Source organism: Macaca fascicularis, chromosome 10, assembly GCF_037993035.2.
Source record: "Macaca fascicularis isolate 582-1 chromosome 10, T2T-MFA8v1.1".
Classification (NCBI taxonomy): Eukaryota; Metazoa; Chordata; class Mammalia; order Primates; family Cercopithecidae; genus Macaca; species Macaca fascicularis.
In genome coordinates, this window is record NC_088384.1 from 15,465,193 (window position 1) to 15,486,543 (window position 21,351).

The 21,351-nt window shown below is 48.7% G+C and overlaps 1 protein-coding gene and 2 long non-coding RNA genes across 6 annotated transcripts in view; 1 reads left to right on the forward strand and 2 right to left on the reverse strand.

Moving 5' to 3' along the window:
• APOL2 (apolipoprotein L2) overlaps nucleotides 1–9,811 on the forward strand; it is a 17,074-nt gene extending 7,263 nt beyond the window's left edge. For all 4 annotated transcript variants that reach the window (XM_045363724.2, XM_015456954.4, XM_065522185.2 and 1 more), the window contains exons 2-4: nucleotides 3,038–3,126; nucleotides 4,796–4,922; nucleotides 8,061–9,811. In XM_045363724.2, the coding sequence (XP_045219659.2) occupies nucleotides 3,117–3,126; nucleotides 4,796–4,922; nucleotides 8,061–8,922 (999 nt within the window). In that variant the 5' untranslated portion in view covers nucleotides 3,038–3,116 and the 3' untranslated portion in view covers nucleotides 8,923–9,811. The remainder of the gene's footprint in view (nucleotides 1–3,037; nucleotides 3,127–4,795; nucleotides 4,923–8,060) is intronic.
• On the reverse strand, nucleotides 703–4,297 carry LOC141407841 (uncharacterized). The gene is made up of 2 exons (XR_012418783.1): nucleotides 4,158–4,297; nucleotides 703–1,241 (listed from the first exon to the last, which is right to left on the reverse strand). It is a non-coding gene; the product is annotated as an uncharacterized lncRNA (long non-coding RNA).
• Nucleotides 6,943–18,273, reverse strand: LOC135965430 (uncharacterized). The gene is made up of 2 exons (XR_010578361.2): nucleotides 18,010–18,273; nucleotides 6,943–14,264 (listed from the first exon to the last, which is right to left on the reverse strand). It is a non-coding gene; the product is annotated as an uncharacterized lncRNA (long non-coding RNA).
• Nucleotides 18,274–21,351: the final 3,078 nt, after the last annotated feature.

The following is a 21,351-nucleotide window of genomic DNA, read 5'->3' on the forward strand; positions in this document are numbered from 1 at the left end:
ACCTGGGCCAATGAACATCCGGCACAGACATCCCGGTGGGAACACAAGTCCTAAAAGGCCTGAACATAGGGTACCTCGGACCATCTGCCTAGTCTCTTGCAGAAGTTGGTCAGATTCGCGAGAATGTTAAAGTCTAGAGCGCCCTCTGCAGGCCTCTGAGACTGATTATCTAATTTATACTACGGCCATGCCACTGTGCAGAAGAAAATAAGCCTCTTTCGTTTTCGGGCTTGGCTGAGACCTAAAGTCTGGAAATTAGCCAAGAGGCACCACAAAGGGGATTTTGGGTCTGGTTGGGGCTGGGCAGCCCCCATGGTCCTGAGGTAGGCAGTCCGGAGGCAACGGGAGCGTCTTCCCACTGCCACGCGGAGTGCGGGGTAGGGTGGCTTCTGGGGAGGTCGGACGCCTCCTAGTCCCTGGTGCCAGAGTCAGAAGTGACGGGCGGGGGAAGCCCTGACACGGCCGCGCAGCCGCGCCTCTCAGGCAGGGATTCCCGGAGCCTGCAGGATGGGGGAAATCTTACCCAGCAGTGATCGAATTGAGTCTCAGATTTGGTGAAACGGCTCCCGGCTTGGAGAGGAGGTCCTGGGTCGAGAGAGGAGAGCCTGCCCGAACCTTCAGGGGTCCGGGAAGGGGTCTCCTCCCGGGTTTCGGCACCAATGTAATGTAAATGGGGAGCCGAGCAAGAAGACACAAGGCAGATGAGAACAAAGGTAGCCTTTATTGGGCTCGTGGGCGAGGTTTACCGGTCCTCTAAGGGGAGGGCTGAGGAAGTCACGCTTGGGGTGGGTATCCGGGGGCCTTTTATAGGGCGAGGTAGGCAGGGTTTGTAGGTTTTGGTTTTCCTGAGTTAGGTTTTGATTTCTGGGGAATGATGTGTCCAGGAGCTTGCACAGAGCAGGGGTTCTTTGGCGGGCACGGGCTTTTTTCACGTGCTGAGAATCTTAGCAGGAAGTGAAGGACGGGAAGTCCTAACAAAGGGCCTGCCATGCCGGGTGATACCGCCATGTTGGGTCTAGATTCCGGCCTAACAGTGAGGAAGGTGGGAGTCAGAGCATCAGAGGGCCTGTGTGCCCCGCTATGGGGTTTGAACTTGACCCTGGCTTTTCATTGAAGATCCTCAGAAGGGTGCAGTGCCACGGCTGAGGGCTGCAATCCAGTGCTGTGGGAGGCAGAGGCGGGAGGATCACCTGAGGCTAGGAGTTCAAGACAGCCTGGGCAACACAGGAGATGCTGTCTCTCTGAAATTAAAAATTAACAAATTAGTCCTGCATTGTGGTGTGTGCCTGTAGTCCCAGCTACTCGGAAGACTGAGGCAGGAGGATCACTTGAGCCCAGGGGCTCTAGGCTGCAGTGAGCTATGATAGCCCTAAATCTCTCCAGCCTGGGTGATGGAGCAAGACAGTTTCTCAAAACTAAAATGGAAAATGACGATTTCTCAGGAAATCATTTCAACTCCTCTCTCCCTGCCCAAGGAGGATGCCCTACACCCACTTGGAGGGAGATGCTTTGCTGAGAGTCTCTGTCCTCTGAATCTGGAGAGCTTGGCTCAGAGCTGAGGTGGGAGGGAGGGCTCCCCTTCCAGGTCTCTCAGTTGGGCAGGGCTTGGGCTGGGCCAGGCGCCTTTGGGGTGTCTTCCAGGAATAAAATCCCTTCCTGGAATTGACCAACCTGCAGGCTCACCCATGGAGTACACACTGTGTCCTAGTCAAGCCTGAGGGGCAGTATCCGGCCTCAACTGCCCAGCAGAGGCTCCAGACAGGGGTGGGAGCCAGGCCAACAAGGACCAAGGAGGATGGGATCCTGGGTGCAGCTCCTCACAAGTATCGGGCGTGTCCGAGGCCCCAGCTCTCTCTGCCCTGGGCTACATACCAGGAGCAAGACCTTGTCTCAAAGAATAAAGGTGTGTTTTTGTTTTGTTTTGTTTTGTTTTTCTTAAAGAAAAGACTACTGAGAGCCAGGAAGACTGAAAGAATGGGCATCTTCATGTACTGCTAGTTTGAGTGTGAATTGGTACAATTTGCATACAGAGTGGCTCTAGGTAGAAAAACTTTGAGATGTTAATAGCTTCTGACCTAGTCATTCTACTCCTACAAATATCTAAAGGAAATAATCTCAAATGTGGGCAGTTTTATATGAAGGAGGATATTCATTGTAGCACAATTTATATGAAGAATTAGAAGCACCCTAAGGTCCATCAGCCAGGGAGGACAGCAGAGGGGACAGGACAGCACCAGGAGGGCTCGGCAGCCACAGCAAGGGCTGCGCCGGCATCTGGCAGGATCCAGGTCTTTGTGGGACAGAGGACCTTAGAGAAGCGACGGGGACACAGGCTGTCCGCTGCAGCAGCAGTGAATTCACCAAGACGAAGAGTTGAGCACAGAGTGTGAGACACGGATTTGCAATGAGGAGTCATTTCCCATGAGCGTGTATACAAGACTGAATATTGTATATTGAAGGGAGTAGAGCACAGTCATTGAAGACATGGGGTTGAAGCAGAAGTCCTGGCTCTAGCACTATTGTGAAAACACGGGCAGGTTCCCTAACTTTTGTGGATTCCTCTGTGTTTGAAAGGGAAGGTGGTACCCGTCTCCCGGGCTGTGTGTGATCATCAAATGAGACACATGTAAGGAACCCTGCACATCACAGACACACAATACACACTGGCTATCATCAACCAGTTATCACATATGTTCCCAGGCCCAGGTCATTGTCAGAACCTTCCTCCCCATCTCTATTCCTGTGTATAGACTCCACAGTTTCTGTAAGGATCAGATGGCTGCCCCTTCTCTGATTATCTTCTCCTCATACCCCAACAGGACAAGATGACCCTGCCTTGGTGTGGGAGTGAGGGCAGAGGGAGCTGGAACGAGGGGAGTTTTTGTAAACATTAGCTGGCAGGGCCCCAGGAGATAGAGAAACACTTTGGACATTTGCTGCTACCACAGAGGGCTCTGCAAAGACCCAGCCCCTCCAACCTCCCTCTGCACAGAGGTGGCTTATGTTCGATCCCACAATTTGTTTTCTCCTCCTCTAGGGTTAAGAAAAACCTTCCAGTCTGAACAGTGACCGGAGAGCTCCAAGGAAAACCCCTTGGTAACCCGGCCGCTGGCACCATGAACCCAGGTAGGCTCACTCCCTCTTCCCCGGCTGGTTCCTACATGCACCTAGAATGGAGGGTGGTGCCTCCAGAGCTGAGTGAGCCCCAGAGGAACCCAGATGGAGAAGGAGGCCGATGAGTCTGCCCTGAGCTCAAGAGAGGTCACGTGGAGTCCCCGGACTCAGGGGTCTCTGAGGGCATCTGTGTCCTGACTTCTCCTCAGGAGGGCACGGCCCAGGTGCCAACTTCCTCCCTACCCTGGCACCTACCAAATGACTCAAGTGGGGCAGGACAGCCATGAGGAAGTGGAACCAGCAGGGGAGGGGAATGGGGGAAGAGCAGGGTCCAGGAGGAGGGGAGGGGTGGGAGAGGAGGTAGACCTGTTGCCCTGATCTCTCACCTCCCATTCTGCTCCTGGCTGACCCTGGGTTGTTTCCAGCAGAGGCTGGTCCCCTCCCTCCAGCTCTTGCTCTGCACCAGCCCCTCTGTTTCGAGTGGCCTTGTGAGAATGTATCATGCTTGACCCAGCTTCCAACTTAACTGGACCTCGGTCTGGCCTTTACCACATCTCTACTGTGTGACCTGGCGCTCCTTACCTCCCCTCTCCTGCACGAGAATAATGTTTCCCCACGTTTTCATGGAGATCAAATATTACAAAGGTACCTGGCCTGGCCAGAGCCTGCCACACAGTAGGGCCTCTCTAAGGGTTAGTTTCCATCCCCTCTACCTGTCCCTGTTGATTCCAGGTGGAAGCCACCCAGTCCCCCAAGCTATGTTAGGGCAGCTGCCCTGCCCTGCCCATCACAAGCACCTGCTGACCAGGGATGACTGCCCCGGGCAGGGCCTCATTCCCATGATCTCAGATACCCCTTGTCAAAGAAAAATCTGAGGCATAGTAACATTTATTTGAGTAAGAATTCATGAATTGAGAAAACCAAACTGGAGGAGGCCTCGTGCTCTGGTGAAAAAATGTGGGAGACAATGTTGATCAGGTGAATATGAAACTGCAAAAGGACATTATTTGGTTGCAGTTACAAAATTGCCTGTTTTGGTTTACCTTTTTGGAAAATTCCTGGTCACATTGGTGCTGGTGGGTTTACGAAAGTCTCCAAATCCAGGTGAGACCAGACCTTAGCCTTGTCCTGGTTTTTGACTCCTTTGAGAGAAACAATTTGAGTCAAAGAAAAAGCAAATCAGTTTTTATCGCAAAGCGGAAGCACAGGCTTAGGGGTGGGAGTGCAGGCGGACTCAGAAGAGCCAGTCGGACACAGTGGGGTTTGGGGTTTCTGTCTTTAATGGTTTACTAAATTAAGGGGTTGGAGTCTGGGGAGGGCTCTCTTGCTAGCTTGAGGAGGCTGCCTTTGTGCTGTATGCTCACCTGGTCTTCTTGTGTATCTTTCTCTTCTTACAATAGGACACTAGCCCTCTAATAGGATTAGAGCCCTACCTTTGTGATCTCATTCAGTCTTAAATGTTTCCTTAAAGGCCCAATCTCCAAATATAGTCACTCGAGTTTAGGGCTTCAGTATATGAATTTTGGGGGCCCACAATCCCTCTATAGCACTGATGACTCCATCAAAGATGTCCCACTTCACAGCTGTGCAGGAAAAATTAACATGTTACCAACTTACATGCAATGGTTGTTACGCTCCCCTACACTTTTCTCCAACCTTATCCTTTCTTCTTTCCAACTAGAGAGTAGCACCTTTATTGAGGATTCCCTTAAGTATTTCCAAGACCGAGTGAGCAGAGAGAATCTGCTACAACTGCTGACTGACGGTAGAGCCTGGAACGAATTCCTGGTTGCTGCTGGACTGTCCAGGTAACCTCCACTGGCTTACCTCTGGGGGGAGCCCCGGTGATGCCACCCAGATCTCCCTTGGGCTAGTTTTCCCTGACATGCACACCTCCTCCAGGCAGGCCCCACTGCTGGGCTTGAGGATGACCTTCTCAGCAGTCCAGGAAGAGTATTTTCTCCATGTCCTTCGCTGGCAGTGAGTAGCCTCAGGCTGAGGGGACAGGAAGCCCACAAGGACAGGGTCACTTCTGCCATCTGCTGGTGATGGGAACTTTGCAAGTTACTTTCTCACTTTCAGCCTTTCTTCATCCATGGAGTTCGATTGTGAGAAAAATGAGAGCATGCATGTAAAGTGCTTAGCATAATGACTGACACATAGTAGGTGCACAGTTAACGTTAACATCTAACAACCTTGGTGAAAATAGACCAGGGTTAAGGGTCTTCTTCTTGAAGATGGGAGCCCAGCAGGACTTCCTTTGGGACAAGTCAGAAAAATCCTGACCTAACCAATGCATGTTCCTGGGGATGCTGGCTGGGACCATTTTTTCTCATCTGAGGAATTCCATAAACACGGCAGGACCCTTCTGCTGGTCCAGGATGCTGAGAGGCTGGAGTGGACTTGGACAGCACTGGGTTTCCTCCCGGCTCTGTCTGTGCCTTGTCCCTGGACTCTAAGCTTATGTCATGGAGACTGGGAACAGTCATCTGTCCAACAGGAATAGCAAGTCAATGTGATAGGAGTGTGGGGAAGGCCTTAGAGTGAACTCCAGGTCAAAGGTGGGGAACCAAGACCAAGATTCTGCCCAAAGGCCAAGAGAGACCAGGACCAGTGTCAGAGCCTGGGGTCAGGATGCAGCAAGAGTCAACCTTGTTTTTGTAGGACAAATAGGAAGGTTGAGGCACCAGGGCTGGGACTAGGGTGTGGCAAGAGAGGCACCAAGGGCTTGAAACTTAAGGAGGTCATGAACTTGCAGAGGACATGTGAGTGGGAGAGGAATATTTCTTCTCTGTCTGGGAGAGGAATATTTCTTCTCTGTCTGGATGATCCCAACACTCATGGACATAGAGGGTCATGGTTGCCTGTGTCTCTCACACCCTGCCTGGGAACTGGCAAGTTCTGGGCTACCCTTTGGGACCTTCTTCTCTTCTACACAAAGAAGCCCCTGACAATGGCAAGCAGTATGCCTTAGTGACCATCTCCATAGTAGAATGAGTTGCTGCCAATTTATGTAATTTCAAGGGTACGGAGTAGACTGACAAGTCCCCAACCAAGAGGGAAAACACTTCTTCTAACATCTTGTCCAAATTCAGGCCTTTTCAGCATTAACAATTTATATAGATGGTTCTGAAAGTGTCCCGAGTCTTCTAGAGGTGCCATAAAATTGCACACGGCCTTGGCGTGTGCACAGGTGAAGCTGTCACTGCTAAGGCATCAGTTAGGCTGGTGACATCTGTGAGTGAGACCTGGAAGGTTGGGGGTGCAGGGGGCAGGTCAGGAGGTGGTAAGGTGGCTGGAGAGTCCATGTGGAGCCAGAATGAATACCCAGATCTCCCACTCCGGTCAACTGGGGCAGTGCCCGGACCCAGTAGCCTTCAGCCAGGTGAAAGGGCATGAGGCCTTGGAAGGGAGCACATGCCAGGCAAAGTGAGCTCCTGTCTCTCTGAGGTTTGGTTTCGTTTGAATTCAAAGTACTCAGAGGTAGCCAGACGGCAGTGTCTGAGGGCACCTTAGCTTTGACGCCACCTGCAAATTAATGGGGACTCCTAAAGTCATCTTTAGATTTTATAATTCACTAGAAGGATTCATATAACTCACTGAAAACTGCTATTTCACGATTGTGGCTTATCACAGGGAAAGAACACAGATTAAAATCAGCCTAAGGAAGGGACACACAGGGCAGAGTCTGGGAGGGCTTCAGGTGTGAAGCTTCATTGTCCTCAGGACGCTGTGATCTCCTGTGTCAATGTGGGACAAGACACATGGGGTGCTGCCAACCAGGGAAGCTCACCCAGTTAAGGAAACATTCCTGTGAATCACATTAAATCAGGAAGGAAGCCTTTATTCAGGATGGTTGTTACAGGGAAAGGAGACTGAGCCCAGCTCCAAATACAGTAAAGACAGAGAGGGAGTCACAGCCAACACCAGGGTGAGGGGCAGGAGATGGAACAGTTCTGACAGGAGACACCAGAGTAGGGGGTTCCTGCTAAACTGGCCTAACAGGATTCTTGCTAAAGGCAGGTCAGACCCTCACCCATCAATTTTAGGGGTGAGGAGCATGATCAGATAGCAAAGAGTGCTCAGACAGCAAGCAGTGAGGACCCTACCTAAACTGATTTGGAGCGATTCTTGCTGAGCCGGGGTGGTGCAAGTCCAGAAAGCAGTGGGTGGGTGTGGAAGGCCAAGGTCGGCGCCTAGTGGAGAAGCTCTGAAGAGCCCCGCTGGAGTTGGTCAAGGAGAAAGTCTTTCTTAACCCATGTCTTAGTGTCCAGAATATTTGCTGGGGTTGGATCACAAGCTGCCCTCATGACTGACCTGTAGTCTCCAGCCCCTCCCTAAGGTCTCACACCTTTAGCACCCAGGTCCTCTGGAAGTTAGGAAAGACACCAAATAGCACCAAATCCCATCATCCATCACATTGCTACACTGTCCTGTGGCCAAATCACCAGACAAAGAAAGATGTTCCTACCAGGCAGGACACTCCAGGAGCCTGGAGATCACTTCCCAGGAGCTGAGGACAAAGGGAAGGTCTCTCTTTGGGAAAAAAGTTCATGCTTCACTTTGCTACCATCCTGGGAATAAGGTGTCTTTGTCTCACTCTCACGACTTTGTTCATCTACCGAGTTTTCCCCTCTCCAAACACTTTGGCAGTCACGGTGTTGACCTGCCCTTGAGTGAGGAGGCACCTTTATCAAACACCTACCACGAAAGAGCATCTGAGATGACTTTAAGATATTTATTTCCATATGGAATAAGTACTGAGGGGTATCTATGATGAACAAAGCATGTTTGAGTTTGGAAGAAAATTCTTTCCATTTGTAAAATTTGTTTCTATTTGATTGATAGTGAAAGCTCTGCACTTCACACAGGATAAAGATCGCATGGAACTCATTTCACAGACAGGGAAACTGCATTCCTTAATCCTTTAACCTTTCTTTGTGCAGGGATGAGGCAGATGTGCTCCGTAAAGCTCTGAACAAGCTTGTAAGTCACATGGTCACGAAGGACAAAAACCGCCATGATAAAGACCAGCAGCACAGGGAGTGGTTTTTGAAAGAGTTTCCTCGCTTGAAAAAGGAGCTTGAGGATCACATAAAGATGCTCCGTTCCCTCGCAAACCAGGTTCAGCGGGTCCACAGAGGCACCACCATTACCAATGTGGTGGCCAACTCTATTAGCACTACCTCTGGTGCCCTGAGCCTCCTTGGCCTGGGTCTGGCACCCTTCTCTGAAGGACTCAGTCTTTTGCTCATGGGCACTGGAGCGGGTCTAGGAGCAGCATCTGCCGTGACTGGGATTACCAGCAGTGTCGTGGAACTAGTAAAGCAATTGCAGGCACGAAACCAAGCTCGCAGCTTGGACCAAAGCAGCACCGATGCAGTGAAAGTGGTGAAGGAGTTTGTGGGTGGGAACACACCCAACTTTCTTACCTTAGTTGACAGTTATTCCACCTTCACACAACGCATTGGGAGGGACATCCGTGCCATCAGACAAGGCAGAGTCAACCCTCAGTTAGGAGCATATGGCCCACCCCCCCAGGTCATTGGGCGAATCTCAGTTGAAGGTGGTGAACAGGTTGAGAGGGTTGCTGAAGGCCCCGCCCTGGCAATGAGCAGAGGAGCCATGACCGTGGGTGCAGCCACTGGAGCCATCTTGCTTCTGCTGGATGTGGTCAACACTGTGTATGAGACAAAGCACTTACTTCAGGGGGCAAAGTCAGAGTTAGCTGAGGAGCTGAAGAAACAAGCTCAGGACCTGGAGGGGAAGCTCAACGTTCTCATCAAGATCTATGAGATGTTGCAGTAGGGCCAAGACCAGTGACCCCAGAGCAGGTCAGCCACCAGGGAAAGTGTGCCTGGCACAGGCCAGGACAAAATGCAGACATTTTATTAGGGGCATAAGGAGGGCAAGGTATAGTTTATGGAAGTGAGTGTTAGTGACTTTGGCATTTCTGTAGCTGAGCACAGCAGGGGAGTGGTTAATGCAGATGGTAAGTGCACCAAGGAGAAGGCAGGAACACTGGAGCCAGGAATAAGGAAGGAAAGGGAACTGGAGAGTGTGGTGAATGGGAAGAAGCAGTTTACTTTAGACTGAAGAATATATTGGGGGAGGAATAGAGGGGAGGTGTGCAGGAACCAGCAATGAGAAGGCCAGGAAAAGAACCAAAAATGCAGAAAGTCAAAGAGTTAGAACTGTTGGATACAGGAGAAGAAACAGCAGCCCCGCTACAGACCCACCCCCAGGTTTGATGTCCTTCCAAGAATGAAGTCTTTCCCTGGTGATGGTCTCTCACTCTGTCTTTCCAGCATCCACTCTCCCTTGTCCTTCCGGGGCTGTATCTCAGTCAGCCAGTGGCTTCTTGATGATGGTTGTTGGGGTGGTTGTTGTGTGATGGGTCCCCTCTAGGTTACTAAAGAGTGTATGTCCCCTGCTTGAACCCTGAAGGGCAGGTGGTGGGCCATGGCCATGGTCCCCAGCTGAGGAGCAGGTGTCCCTGAGAACTCAAACTTCCCAGAGAGTATCTGAGAACCAATCAATGAAAACAGTCCCATCGCTCTTACCCGATAAGTAAACAGTTAGAAAATTAGCGTGAAAGCAGCTTAGCATTGGGAGGAAGCGCAGATCTCTAGAGCTGTCCTGCCACCGCCCAGGAGTGACCTGTGTGTAAGTCCTAATAAACTCACCTACTCACCAAGCTGGACTTGTTCAAGTCAATTCTTTGGTCTCGCAGCTCCTTCCAAGTTTTGGGGGCCATCAGTCTCAAGTTTTTCTCGTAACGGTGGTGATGGTGGTTGTGACGGCAGCAGAGTCGTGGGGGCATTGGCAAGTAGCCAGTGATCTTCCAGACCAGGGGACACTGATGGACCGATGAAGTTCCAGGGGAACTCGAAATGCTGTGTTGGAAAGAAGTTAATTTGGGAAGAAACAAAAAAACGAAAGGAGATGCCAGGAACAGGTCAAGGAACCTTGAGGTGTGTCCAGTTCAATCCCACTTGTGGTCACCAGACCTCGCCTCTCTGAGCCTCAGTTTCCTCATCAGCTATAGAAGGGGGCTGGACAAGGTGATATCTCAGGTCCACCCGGCTCTCCCCGTCTTGTATTCTGGAGACTTGGATCCAATCAACACTGATGGCTGTGCCTTTGTGGTGCTGATGGAGGCTCCCCTGGGCTCTGGGTGCCTGACTTCCCTTCCTCATGATCCTTCTTCCAGGGTCTCAGGAGCGAGGCTTCCATGGCCCCTCCTGCTCACTCACTGGACTCTCACTTTCCCAGCTGGTCATTTCCCTGAGACCTCAAAACCCCAAGCCCACTGGGGCACCTGGGGAAAGCTTGTACATGTCTGTCTCAGGCTGAGCACAGGCATGGTTTCCATCTGCGAGTCAGAGCCTGGGATTGACACGGGACACTTGAGGCTGCCTAGTGTCAGAGGGGACTGTGTGCAGATTGGGAGAGGATCAGTGAACAATGGACAAAGAGAGACATCCAGACAGCAAACACCCCCATTCAGTCTGTCCTCACATTTTGCCCAGACTCTGGCAAGAACTTCCAGAATGGTCTTCTCTGTGCCCCTGCCCCTGTCCCTCCCATGTCCTGGACCATGCTCCACACTGGGCCAGGTTGGGCTTTAACAATATAGTTTCTTTTTTTTCATATACCCTCACTCTGTTGCAAGGCTGACATACCATGGCATGATCATGGCTCACCGCATCTTGGACCTCCTGGCCTCAAACTATCCTTCCACCTTGACTCCCTGAGCAATTGGAACCATCCGTGTGTGCCCCAATGCCTTGCTAATTTTGTTTTTGTTTTTTGTAGAGAGAGGGTTTCCCCATCTTGCCCAGGCTGGTATCAAACTCCTCAGCTCGAGTGATCTGTTCACCTTGGCCTTCCAATGGGCTGCAATTACAGGCATGAGCCACCGTGCCCACCTAAGAACATAGATTTGATCGAGCACCTGCTTCCAACGCTCCAATGGCTTCCCAATACTCTTAGCACAAAGATGGAGGCCATGATGCTGCCTAAAGTAGCCTGTTGTGGCCTGGGGTCCTGTGAAGGAAGAGCCAGAGGCAACGTTCTGGTGCAGAGGGTTTGTGTGGGAAGTGATTCTAGGAGCAGAACTGAGGATCCAGGAGGGAAGGAGGAAAAGTTGACACAAGGAGAGGTTTTTGAATGGGCCATGTATGTGGGCAATGAGACCTTCTGAGGTGCCTTCAAGAAGCATCCTCAGAATCTTTGTCTCCAGGGAGGAGAGAGGAAGGCCTTTATCCACTGCTGCTATCCCCATGGACTTGACTCAGGGGACATTAATTGTCAGCATTTCCCTGTGGTGGAGCCTGCGGGCACCTCAGCTGGAGCCCAGAGCAGGAGCAAGAGACAAATGGGATGTACAAAATCACCCCAGAAACTCCCCTAAGTCACTCATAACGTGCATCCGGGGCCTACCGAGTCCTTTCTGTGTAGCATCCTGCAGAATGTTTGCCTTAGTCCCTCTAACTCTCCATCAGCCAAGGTTTCCTTGACCTTCGATTGACTCATCTACTTCTTCCTGAAGAAGTCAGCAGAGCCACGGCCACCCACTTGCTGGCACCCGAACCGTGTGTTTTACTTTTTTGTCAATGCTTCATCAAATCTTGGATTATTCACATTTTTTCATAGATTTTTCTTGGGCATTGAGGGTACAAACACTAAGTGACTTGTTCAGCGATCCATCCACCCCTCTGCCCCTGAGCTCTTATGGTTGAAAATCCATCATGCTAGCTGCATTTGATGCCATCCCACTGTAATGCCCATGTCACTCAATATTCTTTTAGTTGCAAAGCACAGAAACGGAGTCTGGTTGGCTTGAACAGGAAAGAAGATCCAGTAGGTGCAAACTAGGGCAATTCAGGGGATAGAAGGAAAGACAAAATCTACACAATTCAGGAAGGACAGTAACCAGGGAAATGTTCAATATTAGGAAAATGTGATTTGACCCTTGAGGCCTCTGCCACCAGCTACCTTAAGTCCACACACTGTGAGTCCTAGTGTCTCTGATTAAAGTTTCACATTCCCAAAAGATGAATAGCGTGGTCAGTGACTGTATACCTGGACCAACCATTCAGGTCAGGGCATCTGGAAGGGGGCTGGGTAATAGAAACACAAATCCCAGAGAGAAGTCTTGGGTCAAGCAGCCACCTGAATTTGTGCCTACTGTATACACTCAACCCCTAGATACGGCACACACATGTCCTCTTCTCATAGAAACAAAAATGACTCTCTTCACCTGTTATGGATCCAATTACCCCAAGGACGACAGCAAATGCACCTGTCACTTCTCCAGCTGGAGCCACGCCCACATTGCCTCCACCTCCTGCATCCTCAACTTCTGTCATGGAGAGGAGGGACCCAGCACGCTGTCCATTTTTCTCTTGGTCCATTGGGAGCTCCTATCCCAATTCTGAAAGCCCATGATGAAAAGCCAGGCTGCCCTGGGAATAGAAAACTAGAGGTAGATGTCTGCTTTCTACAGTCAAAGATGTCAGCATTTAGGGCCCAGGGATGGAACAAAATTTTTTCATGAGAGAGAACTAACTATTCAACATCCGTTCTCCTCTTCCTGTTCAGGAGGTTGGGGTGAACAATCTGCAGCTTCCAGTCAGTCTTTTGTGTGTGTATATTTGCAGGAAACAAAGAGGTGGGGTTGAGGCTACAACCACCACTGACCATTGCTGCCACTATTATAAACCTTTGACTGGTTTTTCCACTCAAACTTCCCCTTACTGATGGGCAAATTTATCCTTGTGCTGTCTGAACTCCTTGGTGGTCCTGCCTCAGTAAGGTTGTGAGATTTTCTATTAACTTTTACTACTTGTTAGAGTATTACGAGAAGCAAACCTCGATCCTCCTGTCCTGTGTGTCACAACAACACGAAGTTCTCTCAATAATCAAATAAATAAATCCAACCCGGTGACCTCAGTGCTATCTTCACATCAAGTAGCCTGAGAAGCCAGGTGTGGTCAGATTCAAAACCACTGTTGTCAGCCCTGAGGGGGGCATTCTCAGCTACTAAAATTCCTGGAACCAAAATCCCAGAGTCACAGGTATTGAAAACAAAACTTTTGGAAGTGATTCATTGTATGTAACCATAGAGTTATCACCCTCATCGTAACCGCTTACTGCCCAGGTTTATAAATTCTGGCTATCACAGGAAATGAGGTCAATTCTAGGTATGGATTCAGAGCATAGCACATTCTAAAGGCAGCTCCCAGCCTCTGACACAGAGCTGAGTCCCCTTTGGGCCATTTCCATGGGATCTAAGGCTGTCACTTCCGGGGGTGAGTTTCACCGGGTGCCAGGTGGTCAGCCTTGATGACAGGTTCCGTGTTGCGTGGTTACACAGAGCTCCACATCAGGTACATGGTTACGGAGCCCATTCTGAAAACGCCAGGCTGCCCTGGGAATAGAGGAGACTTGCAGCCACAAAGGTCCCTTCTTCCCCTGTTTATAAAGACTCTCTCATGGTAGAGACCTCCTAGTGAGCATTCACGTGGAACAGGGTATTTTCAGCTCATTCTGAGAGCTCCAATTATATTTGTCTTCCCCAAATATCTTTGTCACCAAGCCAGCAGATGCATTCCTTCTAAAATGCTGTACTTCCAGCCAAATCCTCAGCTCTTTCCCAGCAAACAATGCAGATGCTGATCCGAGGACTCCGCCCTTTCCAGGCAGCCTGGACTGTGAAGTGTGCTCCATTGCTCTTCAGGAATCATCCTTGAGAGGCGTTCCACAGCAGTCCAGGTCTGGCTGGAGCAGGTGGGTTGGACAGAAAGCACAGCAGAATTTGAGAGATGCTGAATCTTACAGTGATGACTCGCTGTAAGCACCTGAAGTCAGACCTCATGGTCTTTTCACTGCTGTTAGTCATTTGTCTCTATGTAGTTTTTGCAAACTAGGGGTAGATGTCTGCTTTCTACAATCAAAGATGTCAGCATTTAGGGCCCAGGGATGGAACAAAGTTGTTTCATGGGAGAGAACAGCATCCCTTCTCCTCTTCCTAGCTCAGGAGGTCTGGGTGAACAATCTGCAGCTTCCAAGAACACACACTCCAGTTACCCATCCAGGAACTGAAAACATGATGACCAGGTGAGGGGAGGGTCCTGATGGATTTACTGAAAGGCAAACAGAAATCAGATATTCACTCATTACTTGTCCCCTTGTAACCTCCTCCTCTGACCAGAAGGCCACAGTGGCACACTGGGTCATTATGGGTCCCAGGAGTTGGTGTCAGTCTGGCCAGGATCAAGCAATCCTGGGGATGAGTTTCCTTGAAGCATTCCCCTGTTATCTGAGGGGACGCTCCAGGTCCAGGGAGAACAGGCAGGAGGAATGCTCATAGGCCGCACTTACAGGGAATGATGGGGCCCTTGGCAGACTCCTGGCCTCCCTTTCCTTCAAGGGCTCTGGGTCTGTCCTATGAGTCAGGCCTGAGAATTGGGTGACAAGCAGGGCCCATCCAGCATGATGTCCTGTGACAGGTGCCTGCCTACCAGGTTGGGGGTTTTGCAAATCAGTGGACTCTCCGCCAGCTCTATTTTGGGACCCTGTGCCTGGGAATTTCCCTGTGCCCTGATAATGGCGCCCTCCCTGCTGCCTGACCTGGTGCCCACATTCTCTTTTCTTCTGGCTGTGACCCAGAGTTGGCCTCTTGGAATTTCTTCTGCCCTGAAGAGACCAGGGTCCCAGCCCCTCCCCCATTCCAGAGAGTTCCTGGTTATCCATTGATTATTCTCACCAAAGGAGAGGGAAATCTCCTGAGCCTTGACAGGATACAGTGTGGGCAGGAAGGACCCAAGGAATCCAATCTAACCTTGCAGTCTCCTATGCACGTTGAGTCCTCCTTCTTCTTCGTCATGCCAAGTCGTTTCTGACTTTTTGGTGTCACAACGAAGTGGCCAGCATTTACTTGAGGGTGGCTCATCCAACCCTGGGCACAGCTGGCATCCCAGACTGCTGCTGGAGCAAACTGTGCCAGCTGAGGATGACTATGGTAAGGAACCCAAATGATGTTTCCCCTTCCTTGCCGACCTTTCTCAGACTCCACCCCACAGATGTCCCCAGCTTTCTGGACTTTGATGTTGAGCTCCTTCTCCCACTGCAGCGTCTCACTCCTTTCCATTCTGCAGTTCACTCTCAGGCCACACTGACTTGAATACTGGCTGTCTAGAAACAGACAGGGGGACGGGGGCAGACAGAAACAGAGGTGGAGCATCTTCCTCCATCAGGGGCTGCACCTCAGAAGGGTCTTTAGATGTGGTTTGGAGTTGAGATTCTTCAATCCCCCTCAGACATCCCTATTGCAATTTTCTGGATACATCTTCTGTTAGGCTGAATAATAGCTCCCCACAGATGTGCATGTCCTAACGCTGGAACTCGTGATTATGTCACCTTCCATCATGAAAGGGACCTTGCCGATGTGATCCAGTCACAGATCTGGAGACGGGAGGTTATCTGGGATTATCTGGGCCCAAGGCATCCCTAAGGGTCCTTATAAGGCAGAGACAGTAGGGTGAGAGGGAGAAAAGGAGATGTGATGAAAGAAGGGGAGAGAGACTGAGAGAGACGAGAGGACGCTACAAGGCTGGCTTTGAAGATGAAGGCAGGAGCCAGGAGCCAAGGCCAGCAGGTGTCTCTAATAGCTGGAAAAGGCAAGGGAATGGCTTCTCCCAGAGCCTCCAGAAGGAACGCAGCCCTGCCCCACGTCTTGATTTTAAGAATTCTGACCTCCGGAACTGCAAGAAAACAACTTTGTGTTGGTTTAAGTGAACACAAAGAATCATTGGATAACCAGGAACTCTCTGAAATTGGGGACGGGCTGGGACCCTGGTCTCTTTAGGAGAAATTCCAAGAGGCCAACTCTGGGAGAGGCAGGTCATGGCCAGAAGAAAAGAAAGTGTGGGCACCAGGTCAGTGGTGCTTTGTTACAGCAGGGGAGGAACCAACACACCACTCTCTCCCCATCAGGGCCCTCATCTGCACTTGGAAGATCTGGCGAGGATGAAATTTATCATGCAACCAGAAACTGGGACACAGTGTGGCAGGAAGGATCCGATCTTGTTTTAACCTGAATTGACTCTCCCTTAGCTGAGAGAGCCAGATAGACTCCATTTGGCTCCTTCATCTGCACATCAAGGGCTCCTTACCCACCCCCTTCCTCAAGGACTTAACTTGTGCAAGCTGACTCTCAGCGTATCAGAGTGTAATTAACTGATAAAGGTACCTTGGCTAGCTGTGTCTGAAGTTCCCAGGAATTCACTCAGGAGATAGTAACCTAAAGCCTCTGCGTTTGTGTCCAGTAGATAACACCCAAAGCCCCCGCACCTATCAACTTGTGATGAATTTAAAGCCCCTGCACCTGGAATTGTTTGTCTTCCTCTAACCATTTGTCTTTTTAACTTTTTTTTGCCTGTTTTACTTCTGTAAGATTGTTACAGCTAGGCTCCCCCTCCTCTCTCTAAACCAAATCATAAAAGAAAATCTAGCCCCTTCTTTCAGGCTGAGAGAATTTTGAGCGCTAGCCGTCTCTCGGTCGCCGGCTAATAAAGGACTCCTGAATGAGTCTCAGAGTGTGGCGTTTCTCTATATCTTCCTCAGTGACAACAAAACCTACAGAATCAGTCTCCGAATTTGCTTTTCACAGGAGAGTCAGCCAACAACATCAACAGCCACAATTTATCTGATGCTTTCAGGAAACATTTCAAAGCCAGGTGTTTGTTTGAAGTGTGGGTCCAGCTTCAGGTCCCAGCGTTCCTTGTCTCAGGTGGCAGCAGGTGCTATGCTAGTCTACGTGGGGAGTTTCACTGTTGCTCTGCCTCCCTCTCAGCCTGAACACTAATTCCACAAATACCAATCATCCTGAGGGTCTGTTATCTACAACCAGCTCATTGGTACCAATGTTTTTTTAATCAGTCCAGATCCTTTGGATGCAAGCAGCACACAGCAAAGCAAAACCAAGACAAAAGCAAATGCAAGAACAAAAACAAATTAGACTTAAACATCCTCTGGCTAACTGAAGGGTAGAAGTATGTCTTAGAATGATCTAGAGAGAAAGGTCACAGAATTAAAGATTTCAAAAAAGCAGAAACCTTTTGTCGATGATACACAGAAGACTCATTTTCCCAAAGAATAAGACCTCATACAGACAACGTGAGGCCAACTGAAGCTGTTTCTCTCTCACATTCCTTTCTCTTTTATAGTTTGCTCAACAGGCAAACAAAAGTCTTCTACTGGGTTTTGATATTACATAAAAATCTTGTTCCAAAGAGAAAAACTAAATTTTACCTTTGTATTAATGGACTAGTAATGCTGAAGCTCATTGTACACAATCCTATAAACAAATCTATCAAATTTTAATCGGTTTGACTGTGAGGTAAAATTGCCACAAATCTTTTATAACTGTTAAGATTTTCTGTTAAACAGTGGATCAGTATACAGAGTACTCCCCATGACTTTGACACAGAGGCTCAGAGGCTGGCCCAGCATCCATGTGCTGTTTATGTTCATGTTCAATTTATAGAAAAACTAAGTGAGTTCTTTTAGATTTTAGCCAAACTTCATCACACATAATTTCTGTGATGAGAGCAATCTTCCACAAACCTACTACAACTTGCTTAAAATTTCTTTTTTGCCATCTTTCTTTTCACTTGAAATGATCCTTAAAACCTCTCAACTAGGTGAAATGATGTTTTCTTAAAAAGAACCACAGCCCCATGCCCTCTTTCAACCCTTTTATCAAAACACATCCTGTCTCTTTAATACGTGCATTAGTCAGGGTTCTCCAGAGTGACACGGTCAATAGAATATATGTACACACAGAAGTACACATAGAAGTGAGTTTATTAGGGAGAATTGGCTCACATGATTACGAGCAGAAATCCTACAATAGGCTGTCAGCAAGCTGGGGAAAGACAGAAGCCAGTAGCATGGCTCAGTCCAAATCCAAAAGCCTCAAAACCAGGGAAGCCGACTGCGTAGTCCTCGGTCTTAGAATGAAGTCTTGTAATCCTCCAGGAGGCCGCTGGTGCAAGTCCCAGAGTCCAAAGGCCAAAGACCATGAAGTCTGATGTCCCAGGGCAGGAGGAGAGGAAAGGAGCATCCAGCGTGGGAAGAGAGACAGGGAGCGTGATGAGCAGGCTGCTCACCCCTTTCTCTCCTGCTTGCTTTGTTCTGGCCTCACTGGCAGCTGATTGGACGGTGCTGCCTACATTCAAGGTGTGTCTTTCTCTCTTAGTTCACGGACTCAAATGTCAATCTCCTTTGGCAACACCCTCACAGACATGCCCAGAAACAATCCTTTACCAGCCATCTAGGGATTCCTCAGTCTAGTGATGTTCACACCTCGTATTAACCATTACAATATACTTTGTGTGTAACCAGAAGGTGGTCTAGGCAACAAAAGATGTAATGTTTAAATTACACACATTAATTGTGATGTGAACTCCTGGTAACTCTTAATTTTATTGAAGACTCTCAGAGGTAAGCAATTTTAGTTACGCACCAGATGCATACCCCAGGACGAAGGACGATGCCTGAGGCTAAGCCAAAGGCTCAATTCTCAAGACATGTAGGTTTACAGACAAGATAAGCAAGCATTAAAAGTACTACAGAAGCAAATTTTTATATCCTAATACATCTGGCCGACAAGAGTATCTGATCTGTGTGACTAATTCAGCCCAGATATCTAAATAAAGTTTTCAAGACATTTCTATTTTACCAATAATTTTTAAACTGTCTCTAGCAAAGATTATTAAAGTTACATGAAGTAAAGGCTATTCACATTAAAGTTTCTATTTTTCTGATAAAATATTAGATTTAAGTGCTTTTATTTATTTTTTTTTTTGGCAAGCCAATTAATTAGAACTCTTCTATACATTTTGGTGGGGAAATGATATGTACCTATAACACACTTAATACATAGACACACCGACATGCAGACAGACCCAGATCCCGTAGATTTGTAAGGTTTTTCATTTGTCACTTTTCCAAATTTTTCTCCCCCACTTTAGATTACTAATTTCTTTGTGTGTGTGTGTGTGTCGGAGTCTCGCCCTGTTGCCCAGGCTGTCTAAAGTGCAGTGGCACCATCTCGGCTCACTGCAAGCTCCGCCTCCTGGGTTCACCCCATTCTCCTGCCTCAGCCTCCGGAGTAGCTGGGACCACAGGCGCCCACCACCACGCCTGGCTAATTTTTTGTATTTTTAGTAGAGACGGCATTTCACTGTGTTAGCCAGGATGGTCTCCATCTCCTGACCTCATGATGTGCCCGCCTTGGCCTTCCAAGGTGCTGGGATTACAGGCGTGAGCCACCGCACCAGGCCCACCAATTTCTCGATAACCTGTTTTATTGCCCTCAGCAATTGTCAGCCAGATGGCCCAAAATTTATGCTCTGAAGGAACAACTGTTAGGTGAAATCAGATAGAGATTTTACATCTCAAAGAAGAACTAAAATGTTAGGCCTAAATATTGTTTCATCATTTGCTTAAACCAAGGAAAGATAAACAATTGGAACTGAATGCAGGTCTTGATGCTCATCACCTGCAGCATCCAATTAACAAAAGCGAGGTCTGCTAGAAAGAAAGTGACTTTACTAACCAAATTAGTGAAGGGGAAATGGCCGGATTCCCTTGGAAACCAATCACTTTTAGAATCTCTCCATCTGACAAAGGTCTAATATTGAGAGTCTACAAGGATCTTAAGCAAATTAGCAAGAAAAAAAACCCAAACAACTCCATTCTAAAGTGGACAAAGGACATGAACAGACAGTTCTCAAAATAAGGCATTCATATGGCCAACAAACATGAAAAAAAGCTCGACGTCACTGAGCAGTAGAGAAATGCAAATCAAAACCACAATGAGATACTATTTCATGCCTGTCAGAATGGTGATCATTAAGAAGTCAAGAAACAACTGATGCTGGCGAGGTTGTAGAGAAAAAGAAACACCTTTTTTTTTTTTTTTTTTTTTGAGTCAGAGTCTCACTCTCTTGCCCAGGCTGGAGTGCAGTGACGCAATCTCGGCTCACTGCAAGCTCCGCCTCTCGGGTTCACACCATTCTCCTGCCTCAGTCTCCTGAGTAGCTGGGACTACAGGCACCTGCCATCACGCCTGGCCAATTTTTTTGTAGTTTTAGTAGAGACGGGGTTTCACCCTGTTAGCCAGGATGGTCTCAATCTCCTGACCTCATGATCCATCAGCCTCAGCCTCCCAAAGTGCTGGGATTACAGGCGTGAGCCACCGCGCCCAGCAAAAGAAACACTTTTACATTGTTGGTGGGAGTGTAAATTAGTTCAACCATTGTGGAAGACAGGGTGGCAATTTGTCCAAGAAACCCATTTGACCCAGCAATTCCACTGCTGTGTATATACCCAAAGGAATATAAATCACTCTGTTGTAAAGATACAGGCACACGTACGTTCACTACAGCACTATTCACAATAGCAAAGACATGGAATCAACCCAAATGCTCATCAGTGATAGACTGCATAAAGCAAATATGGTACGTATATACCACGGAATACTCTGCAGCCATAAAAAGGAATGAGACCATGTCTTTTGCAGGGACATGGATGGAGCCAGAAGCTGTCATCCTCAGCAAACTAACGCAGGAACGGAAAATCAAATACCGTATGTTCTCACTGATAAGTGAGAGCTGAATGATGAAAATGCAGGGACACATCAGGGGGAACAACACACACTGGGGCCTGTTGGTGCAGGGGGAGGGAGAGCAGCGGGAAGAAGAGCTAATGGATGCCAGGCTTAATACCCAGGTGATGGGTTGATCTGTGCAGCAAAGGACCATGACACACGTTTACCCGCATCCCACACATGTACCCGGATCCTAAAATAACAGCTGAAGGAAAAAATGAAACTTTTCATTGGAAAAACGAAAGAAAGAAAGAAAGAGAGAGAGAAAGAAAGAAAGAGAAAGAAAGAAAGAAAGAAAGAAAGAAAGAAAGAAAGAAAGAAAGAAAGAAAGAAAGAAAGAAAGAGGGAGGGAGGGAGGGAGGAAGGAAGGAAGGAAGGAAGGAAGGAAGGAAGGAAGGAAGGAAGGAAGGAAGGAAGGAAGGAAGGAAGGAAAGAAGGAAGGAAGGAAGAAAAGAAAGAAAGACGCCAGTTAGATGTTGTTGGGTAAAGGCCGGGCCTTAAAAAGGAAAGCTTGATAAGGATGGCTGGCTAGAATTGTGCTGAGTACAACATGT